This window comes from Oncorhynchus clarkii, chromosome 28 (genome assembly GCF_045791955.1).
Source record: "Oncorhynchus clarkii lewisi isolate Uvic-CL-2024 chromosome 28, UVic_Ocla_1.0, whole genome shotgun sequence".
Lineage (NCBI taxonomy): Eukaryota > Metazoa > Chordata > Actinopteri > Salmoniformes > Salmonidae > Oncorhynchus > Oncorhynchus clarkii.
In genome coordinates, this window is record NC_092174.1 from 46,629,932 (window position 1) to 46,644,851 (window position 14,920).

Genomic DNA, 14,920 nt, shown 5'->3' on the forward strand with positions numbered 1-14,920 from the left:
TGTTCACACTGTAAACAGACCATATGAGTCATACTGTAGTAAACAGACCACATGAGTCATACTGTAGTAAACAGACCATATGAGTCATACTGTAGTAAACAGACCATATGAGTCATACTGTAGTAAACAGACCATATGAGTCATACTGTAGTAAACAGACCATATGAGTCATACTGTAGTAAACAGACCATATGAGTCATACTGTAGTAAACAGACCATATGAGTCATACTGTAGTAAACAGACCATATGAGTCATACTGTAGTAAACAGACCATATGAGTCATACTGTAGTAAACAGACCATATGAGTCATACTGTAGTAAACAGACCATATGAGTCATACTGTAGTAAACAGACCATACTGTAGTAAACAGACCATATGAGTCATACTGTAGTAAACAGACCATACTGTAGTAAACAGACCATACTGTAGTAAACAGACCATATGAGTCATACTGTAGTAAACATACCATATGAGTCATACTGTAGTAAACAGACCATATGAACCATATTGTAGTAAACAGACCATATGAGTCATACTGTAGTAAACAGACCACATGAGTCATACTGTAGTAAACAGACCATATGAGTCATACTGTAGTAAACAGACCATATGAGTCATACTGTAGTAAACAGACCATATGAGCCATACTGTAGTAAACAGACCATATGAGTCATAATGTAGTAAACAGACCATACGAGTCATACTGTAGTAAACAGAATATATGAGTCATACTGTAGTAAACAGACCATACTGTAGTAAACAGACCATATGAGTCATACTGTAGTAAACAGACCATATGAGTCATAATGTAGTAAACAGACCATACAAGTCATAATGTAGTAAACAGACCATATGAGTCATACTGTAGTAAACAGACCATATGAGTCATACTGTAGTAAACAGACCATATGAGTCATACTGTAGTAAACAGACCATACTGTAGTAAACAGACCATATGAGTCATACTGTAGTAAACAGACCATACTGTAGTAAACAGACCATACTGTAGTAAACAGACCATATGAGTCATACTGTAGTAAACATACCATATGAGTCATACTGTAGTAAACAGACCATATGAACCATATTGTAGTAAACAGACCATATGAGTCATACTGTAGTAAACAGACCACATGAGTCATACTGTAGTAAACAGACCATATGAGTCATACTGTAGTAAACAGACCATATGAGTCATACTGTAGTAAACAGACCATATGAGTCATACTGTAGTAAACAGACCATATGAGTCATACTGTAGTAAACAGACCATATGAGTCATACTGTAGTAAACAGACCATATGAGTCATACTGTAGTAAACAGACCATATGAGTCATACTGTAGTAAACAGACCATATGAGTCATACTGTAGTAAACAGACCATATGAGTCATACTGTAGTAAACAGACCATATGAGTCATACTGTAGTAAACAGACCATATGAGTCATACTGTAGTAAACAGACCATACTGTAGTAAACAGACCATATGAGTCATACTGTAGTAAACAGACCATACTGTAGTAAACAGACCATACTGTAGTAAACAGACCATATGAGTCATACTGTAGTAAACATACCATATGAGTCATACTGTAGTAAACAGACCATATGAACCATATTGTAGTAAACAGACCATATGAGTCATACTGTAGTAAACAGACCACATGAGTCATATTGTAGTAAACAGACCATATGAGTCATACTGTAGTAAACAGACCATATGAGTCATACTGTAGTAAACAGACCATATGAGCCATACTGTAGTAAACAGACCATATGAGTCATAATGTAGTAAACAGACCATATGAGTCATACTGTAGTAAACAGACCATACTGTAGTAAACAGACCATACTGTAGTAAACAGACCATATGAGTCATACTGTAGTAAACATACCATATGAGTCATACTGTAGTAAACAGACCATATGAACCATATTGTAGTAAACAGACCATATGAGTCATACTGTAGTAAACAGACCACATGAGTCATACTGTAGTAAACAGACCATATGAGTCATACTGTAGTAAACAGACCATATGAGTCATACTGTAGTAAACAGACCATATGAGTCATACTGTAGTAAACAGACCATATGAGTCATACTGTAGTAAACAGACCATATGAGTCATACTGTAGTAAACAGACCATATGAGTCATACTGTAGTAAACAGACCATATGAGTCATACTGTAGTAAACAGACCATATGAGTCATACTGTAGTAAACAGACCATATGAGTCATACTGTAGTAAACAGACCATATGAGTCATACTGTAGTAAACAGACCATATGAGTCATACTGTAGTAAACAGACCATACTGTAGTAAACAGACCATATGAGTCATACTGTAGTAAACAGACCATACTGTAGTAAACAGACCATACTGTAGTAAACAGACCATATGAGTCATACTGTAGTAAACATACCATATGAGTCATACTGTAGTAAACAGACCATATGAACCATATTGTAGTAAACAGACCATATGAGTCATACTGTAGTAAACAGACCACATGAGTCATATTGTAGTAAACAGACCATATGAGTCATACTGTAGTAAACAGACGATATGAGTCATACTGTAGTAAACAGACCATATGAGCCATACTGTAGTAAACAGACCATATGAGTCATAATGTAGTAAACAGACCATACGAGTCATACTGTAGTAAACAGAATATATGAGTCATACTGTAGTAAACAGACCATACTGTAGTAAACAGACCATATGAGTCATACTGTAGTAAACAGACCATATGAGTCATAATGTAGTAAACAGACCATACAAGTCATAATGTAGTAAACAGACCATATGAGTCATACTGTAGTAAACAGACCATATGAGTCATACTGTAGTAAACAGACCATATGAGTCATACTGTAGTAAACAGACCATACTGTAGTAAACAGACCATATGAGTCATACTGTAGTAAACAGACCATACTGTAGTAAACAGACCATACTGTAGTAAACAGACCATATGAGTCATACTGTAGTAAACATACCATATGAGTCATACTGTAGTAAACAGACCATATGAACCATATTGTAGTAAACAGACCATATGAGTCATACTGTAGTAAACAGACCACATGAGTCATACTGTAGTAAACAGACCATATGAGTCATACTGTAGTAAACAGACCATATGAGTCATACTGTAGTAAACAGACCATATGAGCCATACTGTAGTAAACAGACCATATGAGTCATAATGTAGTAAACAGACCATACGAGTCATACTGTAGTAAACAGAATATATGAGTCATACTGTAGTAAACAGACCATACTGTAGTAAACAGACCATATGAGTCATACTGTAGTAAACAGACCATATGAGTCATAATGTAGTAAACAGACCATACAAGTCATAATGTAGTAAACAGACCACATGAGTCATACTGTAGTAAACAGACCATACTGTAGTAAACAGACCATATGAGTCATACTGTAGTAAACAGACCATATGAGTCATACTGTAGTAAACAGACCACATGAGTCATACTGCAGTAAACAGACCATACTGTAGTAAACAGACCATATGAGTCATACTGTAGTAAACAGACCATATGAGTCATACTGTAGTAAACAGACCATATGAGTCATACTGTAGTAAACAGACCATATGAGCCATACTGTAGTAAACAGACCATATGAGTCATACTGTAGTAAACAGACCATATGAGTCATACTGTAGTAAACAGACCACATGAGTCATACTGTAGTAAACAGACATACTGTAGTAAACAGTAGTAAACTGATGTTGTGTTGCGTCTGAACATTGAGGTCCATAGACATTGTTTGTTTGTTTTTGCCTCATGAAAGTGTGTTGAACTTGAGACCAGTGTTAAACAAACTCTAAATTAAACTTGACTTATGTTCTGAGTGGACCAGTCCCTTACTAAACTGTCCAGACCTGGGGTTAAGTTCTGAGTGGACCAGTCCCTTACTAAACTGTCCAGACCTGGGGTTAAGTTCTGAGTGGACCAGTCCCTTACTAAACTGTCCAGACCTGGGGTTAAGTTCTGAGTGGTCCAGTCCCTTACTAAACTGTCCAGACCTGGGGTTAAGTTCTGAGTGGACCAATCCCTTACTAAACTGTCCAGACCTGGTAGTTATGTTCTGAGTGGTCCAGTCCCTTACTAAACTGTCCAGACCTGGGGTTAAGTTCTGAGTGGTCCAGTCCCTTACTAAACTGTCCAGACCTGGGGTTAAGTTCTGAGTGGTCCAGTCCCTTACTAAACTGTCCAGACCTGGTAGTTATGTTCTGAGTGGTCCAGTCCCTTACTAAACTGTCCAGACCTGGGGTTAAGTTCTGAGTGGTCCAGTCCCTTACTAAAATGTCCAGACCTGGGGTTAAGTTCTGAGTGGTCCAGTCCCTTACTAAACTGTCCAGACCTGGGGTTAAGTTCTGAGTGGACCAGTCCTTTAATAAAGCTGTCCAGACCTGGGATGTGCCCCAAATGTTACCCTATGGATCCTGGTCAAAAGTAGTGCACTACATAGGGACTAGGGTGCCATTGCTAGCTGTATGAATGGTTCTTTGTGTTTGCTACGCTACCCTGTGCTAGCATCACATTAAGAGGCAGGGAGGGAGGGAATGGTTCTTTGTATATGCTACGTTACACTACGCTGTGTTAGCATTACATTAAGAGGCAGGGAGGGAGGGAATGGTTCTTTGTATATGCTACGCTACGCTGTGTTAGCATCACATTAAGAGGCAGGGAGGGAATGGCACTACTAATGACTGTATTGAATGGTTCTTTGTATATGCTACGTTACGCTACGCTGTGTTAGCATCACATTAAGAGGCAGGGAGGGAATGGCTCTACTAATGACTGTATTGAATGGTTCTTTGTATATGCTACGCTATGCTGTGTTAGCATCACATTAAGAGGCAGGGAGGGAGGGAATAGTTCTTTGTATATGCTACGCTATGCTGTGTTAGCATCATATTAAGAGGCAGGGAGGGAGGGAATGGTTCTTTGTATATGCTACGCTGTGCTAGCATCACATTAAGAGGCAGGGAGGGAGGGAATGGTTCTTTGTATATGCTACGCTGTGCTAGCATCACATTAAGAGGCAAGGAGGGAATGGCTCTACTAATGACTGCTCACTTGGATGAGTTCAAATCCAGGAGCAACGGACTCTACCATTTACACAACTCCCCTTGGGGTTTTATACTGTTTCATTCTGAGTGTGGCGGCAAGTAGCCTAGTGGTTAGAGCGTTGGGCCAGTAACTGAAAGGTTGCTAGATCGAATCCCCGAGCTGACAAGGTAAAAAATCTGTCATTCTGCCCCCGAACAAGGCAGTTAACCCGCTGTTCCTAGGCCGTCATTGAAAATAAGAATTTGGTCTTAACTGACTTGCCAAGTTAAATAAAGGTAAAATAAAAAACATAATAATCAAGAAGCAATGGACCATTCACACAGACTCCCCTTGGTGTTTACATCCAGTAGTAATGGACTCTACCATTCACACAGACTCCCCTTGGCGTTTTATACTGTTTACATCCAGTAGTAATGGACTCTACCATTCACACAGACTCCCCTTGGCGTTTACATCCAGTAGTAATGGACTCTACCATTCACACAGACTCCCCTTGGTGTTTACATCCAGTAGTAATGGACTCTACCATTCACACAGACTCCCCTTGGCGTTTAATACTGTTTACATCCAGTAGTAATGGACTCTACCATTCACACAGACTCCCCTTGGCGTTTAATACTGTTTACATCCAGTAGTAATGGACTCTACCATTCACACAGACTCCCCTTGGTGTTTACATCCAGTAGTAATGGACTCTACCATTCACACAGACTCCCCTTGGTGTTTACATCCAGTAGTAATGGACTCTACCATTCACACAGACTCCCCTTGGCGTTTTATACTGTTTACATCCAGTAGTAATGGACTCTACCATTCACACAGACTCCCCTTGGTGTTTACATCCAGTAGTAATGGACTCTACCATTCACACAGACTCCCCTTGGTGTTTACATCCAGTAGTAATGGACTCTACCATTCACACAGACTCCCCTTGGTGTTTACATCCAGTAGTAATGGACTCTACCATTCACACAGACTCCCCTTGGTGTTCACATCCAGTAGTAATGGACTCTACCATTCACACAGACTCCCCTTGGCATTTACATCCAGTAGTAATGGACTCTACCATTCACACAGACTCCCCTTGCCGTTTTATACTGTTTACATCCAGTAGTAATGGACTCTACCATTCACACAGACTACCCTTGGGGATTTGTAATTACCATTCACACAGAATACTGTTTACATCCAGTAGTAATGGACTCAAACATACTACCCTTGAGGTTTTGTAATTATCCCGTCTGTGGCACTCTAGCCACTTTTAAAGTGGTGTTCTAGGGAATAGGGAGCCATTTGGGACTCAAATTAGACTGACCATCTGTCCCCTTGGTTAAACATGACCCTGGACTGTCTATCTGTCCCCTTGGTTAAACATGATCCTGGACTGTCTATCTGGCTCCTTGGTTAAACATGATCCTGGACTGTCTATCTGGCTCCTTGGTTAAACATGATCCTGGACTGTCTATCTGACTCCTTGGTTAAACATGATCCTGGACTGTCTATCTGGCTCCTTGGTTAAACATGATCCTGGACTGTCTATCTGACTCCTTGGCTGAACATGGCTTTGCATATGAACCATATTCCTCAGTTATAATAAAGTCACGTTGTGCTCTTTGACAAGACATAGTCATTACTTCAATCTTTCTTTGTATTGCTCTTTTAATTATACGGTGTCATAACGCCTCAGAAGGAATCCGGTGAGCATGTTTTAATGTTTAATAGTTATTCACGCTTTGCAAAATAACATATTACCGTAATGTTTTCCATAATAACATCTAACTGACTTTATAATTCGTCTTATTGATACTTATTGATACTTGAGCCAATAAGGAAGCAGCCAGGGGGTTGATGTCCAGGAGTAGCGGGGAGACAGCATAACATACAGTACAGACATGTATGGGTGCTGGGTTACAACCCAAATGGTACCTTATTCCTATCATAGTGCACTACTGTTAACCAGCTTCCATAGGGCTCTATATAGGGACTATTGACCAGGTTCCATAGGGCTCAATATAGGGACTATTGACCAGGTTCCATAGGGCTCAATATAGGGACTGTTAACCAGGTTCCATAGGGCTCTATATAGGGACTATTGACCAGGTTCCATAGGGCTCAATATAGGGACTGTTGACCAGGTTCCATAGGGCTCTTTATAGGGACTGTTAACCAGGTTCCATAGGGCTCAATATAGGGACTGTTAACCAGGTTCCATAGGGCTCTATATAGGGACTGTCAACCAGCTTCCATAGGGCTCTATATAGAGACTGTTAACCAGGTTACATAGGGCTCTATATAGGGACTGTTAACCAGGTTCCATAGGGCTCTATATAGGGACTGTTAACCAGGTTCCATAGGGCTCTATATAGGGACTGTTAACCAGGTTCCATAGGGCTCTATATAGGGACTGTTGACCAGGTTCCATAGGGCTCTATATAGGGACTGTTAACCAGGTTCCATAGGGCTCTATATAGGGACTGTTAACCAGGTTCCATAGGGCTCTATATATGGACTGTTAACCAGGTTACATAGGGCTCTATATAGGGACTGTTAACCAGGTTCCATAGGGCTCTATATAGAGACTGTTAACCAGGTTCCATAGGGCTCTATATAGAGACTGTTGACCAGGTTACATAGGGCTCTATATAGAGACTGTTAACCAGGTTCCATAGGGCTCTATATAGGGACTGTTGACCAGGTTCCATAGGGCTCTATATAGGGACTGTTAACCAGGTTCCATAGGGCTCTATATTGGGACTGTTAACCAGGTTCCATAGGGCTCTATATAGGGACTGTTAACCAGGTTACATAGAGCTCTATATAGGGACTGTTAACCAGGTTCCATAGGGCTTTATATAGGGACTGTTAACCAGGTTCCATAGGGCTCTATATAGGGACTGTTGACCAGGTTCCATAGGGCTCTATATAGAGACTGTTGACCAGGTTACATAGGGTTCACAACTGGTGCGACCTGGAAAAACTATCTTCAAAGGTCGTCAAAGCCCTTAAGAGACAAGGGCTTAAGCCAAGTAAAGCAAACCATATGGATCTGGTCAACAGTAGTGCACTAGATAGGGAATAGGGTGCCGTTTCGGTCGTACCCCTGGATACAGACAGATAGAGGTCAGAGGTCACAGGAGTGTCCCATCCTGTCTTCCTTACCTGGAAATCTGTGACCAGGTCGCGTCCCAGGGTGCTGATGGGCGAATCCCGGGACATGGAGGTGACCCCTGACAGGAAGCTGCTAGACTCTGTAAGGTTGGGCATGGGCGACAGGTCATCCCCACTATCCCGGTCCCCTACCCTCTCCCTTAGCCCGTCTCCCAGGTGATCCACCTTCTCCATGAAGATATGGAGCTCTGTCCTGAAGGCCTTCATTCGGGTGTTGATAGTGTCCAGGACCTGGGAGTCTTGTAGGGACTCGGGGAGTGTGGTGGTGTTCCCCCTGTCCTCTCCGCTTCCCTCCCCCCTGTGTCCTCTGAACCCCTCTATGCAGAGACTGTCCCCTCCTGTTACTATAATCTTTCCCTCGTAGATCAGACTGTCCGTGTCGGTAATGAGGCGGTCTACGGTCTTCCCAAGACGCTCTGCTTCTCGTTTGACGTTCATGAACGTCTCACGGTCTTCTCGTCTGAGGTTGGCTAGTTCCGTGGTGCTGAGCCCGCTGATCTCGTCTGAGGGCTTGTGACTTCCGAAACCAGAGGTCGTGGTGGTCTTCTCAAACAGGTCCTCCGAGTCGCTCTCGCCGCCGACAGGCCCCTCCCTCTTGGGGTGTAGAAGGAGGAGCCTCCCAGTTTCTTCCTCCTCTGCGGCGTCTCGGCGGCCGGTGTCGCTGTCTGCATCGCTGTCCCGTGGGGAGCCGGTGCGGAGGCCCAGGTGTTGGGCCAGGTCACAGCGCTGAACGTTGGACATCAGAACTCTGTTCTCATACTGCAGCTTCATCACCTGGATGGGTAAGGAGACAAGACCACAATATGTTAACTTCAGAGAAGACAACGTTATGTTAACGTCAGAGAGAAGACAACATTATGTTAGCTTCAGAGAGAAGACACCATTATGTTAGCTTCAGAGAAAAGACAACAACCATTATGTTAGCGTCAGAGAGAAGACACCGTTATGTTAGCTTCAGAGAGAAGACAACATTATGTTGGCGTCAGAGAGAAGACACCGTTATGTTAGCTTCAGAGAAAAGACAACGTTATGTTAGCTTCAGAGAGAAGACACCATTATGTTAGCTTCAGAGAGAAGACACCATTATGTTAGCTTCAGAGAGAAGAAAACATTATGTTAGCTTCAGAGAGAAGACACCATTATGTTAGCTTCAGAGAGAAGACACCGTTATGTTAGCTTCAGAGAGAAGACACCATTATGTTAGCTTCAGGAACATCTTAAGACAAAACGTCTTTACAAAGATAACAACCAGATACAATGCACAGAGCATTATTGTTACTCTAGTGAGTTATACTCAGAGCATTATGGGTACTGTAGTACATCATACACAGAGTATTGTGGGTACTGTAGTACATCATACACCGAGTCTTATGGGTACTGTAGTACATCATACACATAGCATTGTGGGCAATATAGTACATCATACAACACACCTTCCCGCTGAGCTCGTTGATCTGCATCCTGGCTGCCTTCAGCTCCTCCATCATCACAACACCGCTCCCGTTACCCCCGCCGCCACCGTTACCCCCATTACCGGTCTTCATCAGCATCACTCCGACATCGACGTCCTCGTCTCTCGGGCCGAACTTGAAGCGGTTCAGTTCGGAGGTCAGCTGTTTGTTGTGGTCCTCGATCTCGGAGATGGACCGGCGGAGAAGTTCTGCCTCTTCCTCTACAAACTGTAGGTGGCGCCGCAGCTCCCCGGCTGACTCCAGAGCGTCTCCGCCATACGGGGAGGAGGGCATGCTGCTGAAGGGCTCCCGGCCGAAACAGTCCCTCTCGTACTGGCAGCGGATGTCCTCGTTCTCAGCCCGCAGGCCTCGGTTCTCCACCTGATAATAATGATCACAATGTCATGTTCTATTTAGGAAATTATATTCTTTCCTATACGAAGATAAAAAATTGTGACAAAGTTTGTTTTCGAAATGCTATTTACTATATAGTTCACTGCTTTACACCCCACTGGGCCCTGGTCTATAGTAGTGGATAGGGCCCTGGTCTATAGTAGTGGATAGGGCCCTGGTCTATAGTAGTGCATAGGGCCCTGGTCTATAGTAGTGCATTGGGCCCTGGTTTATAGTAGTGGATAGGGCCCTGGTCTATAGTAGTGGATAGGGCCCTGGTCTATAGTAGTGGATAGGGCCCTGGTCTATAGTAGTGGATAGGGCCCTGGTCTATAGTAGTGGATAGGGCCCTGGTTTATAGTAGTGGATAGGGCCCTGGTCTATAGTAGTGGATAGGGCCCTGGTCTATAGTAGTGGATAGGGCCCTGGTCTATAGTAGTGGATAGGGCCCTGGTCTATAGTAGTGCATTGGGCCCTGGTCTATAGTAGTGGATAGGGCCCTGGTCTATAGTAGTGGATAGGGCCCTGGTCTATAGTAGTGCATAGGGCCCTGGTCTATAGTAGTGGATAGGGCCCTGGTCTATAGTAGTGGATAGGGCCCTGGTCTATAGTAGTGCATAGGGCCCTGGTCTATAGTAGTGCATTGGGCCCTGGTCTATAGTAGTGGATAGGGCCCTGGTCTATAGTAGTGGATAGGGCCCTGGTCTATAGTAGTGGATAGGGCCCTGGTCTATAGTAGTGCATTGGGCCCTGGTTTATAGTAGTGGATAGGGCCCTGGTCTATAGTAGTGGATAGGGCCCTGGTCTATAGTAGTGCATTGGGCCCTGGTCTATAGTAGTGGATAGGGCCCTGGTCTATAGTAGTGCATTGGGCCCTGGTCTATAGTAGTGGATAGGGCCCTGGTCTATAGTAGTGGATAGGGCCCTGGTCTATAGTAGTGGATAGGGCCCTGGTCTATAGTAGTGCATAGGGCCCTGGTCTATAGTAGTGGATAGGGCCCTGGTCTATAGTAGTGGATAGGGCCCTGGTCTATAGTAGTGCATAGGGCCCTGGTCTATAGTAGTGGATAGGGCCCTGGTCTATAGTAGTGGATAGGGCCCTGGTCTATAGTAGTGCATAGGGCCCTGGTCTATAGTAGTGCATAGGGCCCTGGTCTATAGTAGTGCATAGGGCCCTGGTCTATAGTAGTGGATAGGGCCCTGGTCTATGGTAGTGGATAGGGCCCTGGTCTATAGTAGTGCACAGGGCCCTGGTCTATAGTAGTGGAAAAGGGGGACATTTGGGGGACACAGCCCAAGGTAAAATAGTCATGGCACCTACCTCTAGTTCAACAATCTTCCTCCCCAGAATATTAGCCTCTTCCTCCACCAGTTTGAGTCGGAGCCGTAGCTCGGCCTCCCTGGTACTGTGGGGCCCACCGCCTGCAAGCTCTGCCAGGGGTAGAGGGCTGTCCACGTCCCCGTAGACTGACTTATACTTCTGTATCTCCTGCTCAAGCTCTTCCTTCTCCCTCCCCAGCTTGGCCATCTTCTTTCGCATGAGGGTGGATTCTTCCTTAGAGAATTGCAGCTGGCACCTGAGATCTGCACTGTCGTCTTGATTCAGAAACTTCTTGTCCTTAAAGGTTTCCCTGCTCCCTCTCCGCCGTAGAGCGGTCTGTGAGACGGAAGGAGAAATCACAAACATTATAGAGGACATACTGCACACTGATGGATACGATAACTAGGACAAGGTGGGGACAAATGATTTACACAGTTTTAATCTTCAAATCTTTTGTCCCTTTTTTTTGACAGAATACATGGACATAATATCAAGGGCCCGGAGGTTTTCCTGCTCAAGTCTTGTCAATCAAATTCAATCAAATGTATTTATAAAGCCCTCCTTACATCAGCTGATGTCACAAAGTGCTGTACAGAATCCCAGCAGCCTAAAACCACAAACAGCAAGCAATGCAGGTGTAGAAGCACGGTGGCAAGGAAAAACTCACTAGAAAGGCCAAAACCTAGGAAGAAACCTAGAGAGGAACCAGGCTATGAGGGGTGGCCAGTCCTCTTCTGGCTGTGCCAGGTAGAGAGGAACCAGGCTCTGAGGGGTGGCCAGTCCTCTTCTGGCTGTGCCAGGTAGAGAGGAACCAGGCTCTGAGGGGTGGCCAGTCCTCTTCTGGCTGTGCCAGGTAGAGAGGAACCAGGCTCTGAGGGGTGGCCAGTCCTCTTCTGGCTGTGCCAGGTAGAGAGGAACCAGGCTCTGAGGGGTGGCCAGTCCTCTTCTGGCTGTGCCAGGTAGAGAGGAACCAGGCTATGAGGGGTGGCCAGTCCTCTTCTGGCTGTGCCGGGTGGAGATTAAGAGGACATGGCCATTAAGGCCAGATCGTTCTTCAAGATGGTCAAATAATAATAACAGTTGATGTCGAGGGTGCAACAGGAGTAAATGTCAGTTGGCTTTTCATAGCCGAGCATTCAGAGGTCGAGACAACAGGTTTAAACTCACTCCTTTGAAGTGAGTTTAAAGTCTACATGTTCAGACAGACAGAGAGACAGACAGAGAGACAGGCAGGCAGGCAGGCAGACAGAGAGAGAGAGACAGACAGACACAGACAGACACAGACAGAGACAGACAGACAGACAGACAGACAGACATATAGACAGAGAGACAGACAGACAGACAGACAGACAGACAGACAGACAGACAGACAGGCAGACAGACAGGCAGACAGACAGACAGACAGACAGACAGACAGACAGACAGACAGACAGACAGACAGGCAGGCAGACAGAGAGACAGACAGACAGACAGACAGACAGACACACGTTTTTCCCTCTGTCCTGTGTTTACTCCCATGTTATGGTGCTGTAACCAAGTGGGTTGCCCAACATAAACTGAGACCAGGAAGTGAGTGAGTCAAGGTCTGTCTCCGGCGGGTGTAACGAGGTCACAACCCCCTCAGTCTTTCCACCAGGCCGGCCATCTACGATTCATATACACTACTAGCTAACCCCGACTAGGCTATTTAACTACATATAGTGGTGTAGAGAGGAGACTGGGGATTTGGTTTGAAGTTTCATGTACTTCCCTAAGCCATGGGAGATTGTAAATGTCATGAGGGTTTGACTTCATAACTCGCCTGTAGCTCCCACACGGTGGCCTCATAGGAATCTGTATAAATGTCATAACAAGTAACATAGCCGGCAACGTTGGCTTTACATTCATAAGAAATTTATGATTCACCTCGAAATGGTAAAACGTGGGACTCAGATATTTATTTGAGCAATATTCTACAGTATATACCAGCATAACTCAGGTGTCTGAAGCATCATTTAGTCCACAAAAAGGCTCCAGAAAAGGTATTCTGTGACCCAGAAAACAAAACTGTAATGTTTCAATATCATTACGTAGATAATGTGACGATACATGAACACTGTATGATTCAAAACGTGGAAAATGTGCACATTTTAATTTAATATTATAAAATCAAAAGGTACGATTTTGAAAATCATAATACATTTTAAGTAATTACCCCCCCCTAGCAACATTCTAAGGTTGCCATGTTACATCTCGGTAACTAAGGTTACACACATTGCATGTCCATGCAGAAAGCAAGGCATATTACCAGACTGGAGGAATTCTGAAATAATACGAGATAATGCCTGTTAACATGCTAAATAAATATTTCTTAGATGCCAGAACAGTGTTTAATGTAGCTTTTATTTATTTATTTATTTAGGATAATTTCCTGCATGTAAATTACCAAAGCGCCCTCTAGTGGTCTCATGGGTGGAATGAGGTTTATACGTTTCCGTAACGATAATGCTAGTACGAACTTCGAACCCAGGCGCAGAGAAACACAGCAAGTAGAGGTAAGGGTGAATCCAAATCTTTTACTTATGAGTCTTAACACAAACAAGGCGACAGCACAAGAGAACACTAGTAAAACAGGAGACCTAAGAGAAGGCCAAATGAGGAATCTAAATAACAAGGCAACCAGGTGAACAGAGAAGGTAAGTAAACACAGGTGAATACAATAAGGTATAATCAGGGTGACCTGGGAAGTAGAAAACAGGATAAGGGGGCCCAGCGGTAACCAGGGAAACAACAATCAAATAAAACAGATAACTGTGTCAGTTTCATTATTTCATAAATTAATAAACACATTTTTTTTTTTACACCGAAAATCCGGTGTTTCTATGTCAAACTGTTTTGTTATATTTCTGTCTTCTGTGATGTATATAAAGTGTAATATTGGGATTATAATGGAATACATTTCTCTATACCTGACATGGTACAGGTGTCTTTTTATTCACACAATCATGTGTGTGAGGTGTAACCTTTTGTTTCAAAGTAGATTTGTTTTTAAAACTACCAACAACAAAAAAAAAGTCCTGTGTGACATTGATTTAGCCCACTGCAGTAAAAGGTTAACCACTGTGTTAGCTAGCAAATGTTAAGCTGCCTATAGTTTGGCTAGTAGGCAAAAGCAATGGCAGCCCCTTGTAGGCCAAATACAGCCGCCAAAAACGTCTTATAATAACTGAGAAAACTACATGGGGGTCCCGGGAGTTCACCCAGATCAACAAAAATATAACATTTAATGACAGATGTGTTTTATATTAATCCAGACTATTTTTGAGGAAGTGTTACTACTGGCTATGTTGTAGCTACAGTGTCTCGAGAGGGACAAACGTTTTTCAAGCAAAGGTCTTTTAAGGTATGCGAGCATAGATGTTTACTTTCGCCTAGCCGAGTTCTGCTAGAAGCAAACTGAACCTAGTCTGGGCCTAGCAGAGGAGAATT

General features: G+C 43.5%; 1 protein-coding gene across 1 annotated transcript in view; it reads right to left on the minus strand.

The window, feature by feature from the left end:
- Positions 1–14,920, minus strand: part of LOC139386860 (microtubule cross-linking factor 1-like) — a 196,843-nt gene that overhangs the window by 73,044 nt on the left and 108,879 nt on the right. Inside the window, 3 exon segments of the mRNA XM_071132718.1 lie at positions 8,279–9,061; positions 9,721–10,119; positions 11,453–11,788. Coding sequence (XP_070988819.1) covers positions 8,279–9,061; positions 9,721–10,119; positions 11,453–11,788 — 1,518 coding nt within the window.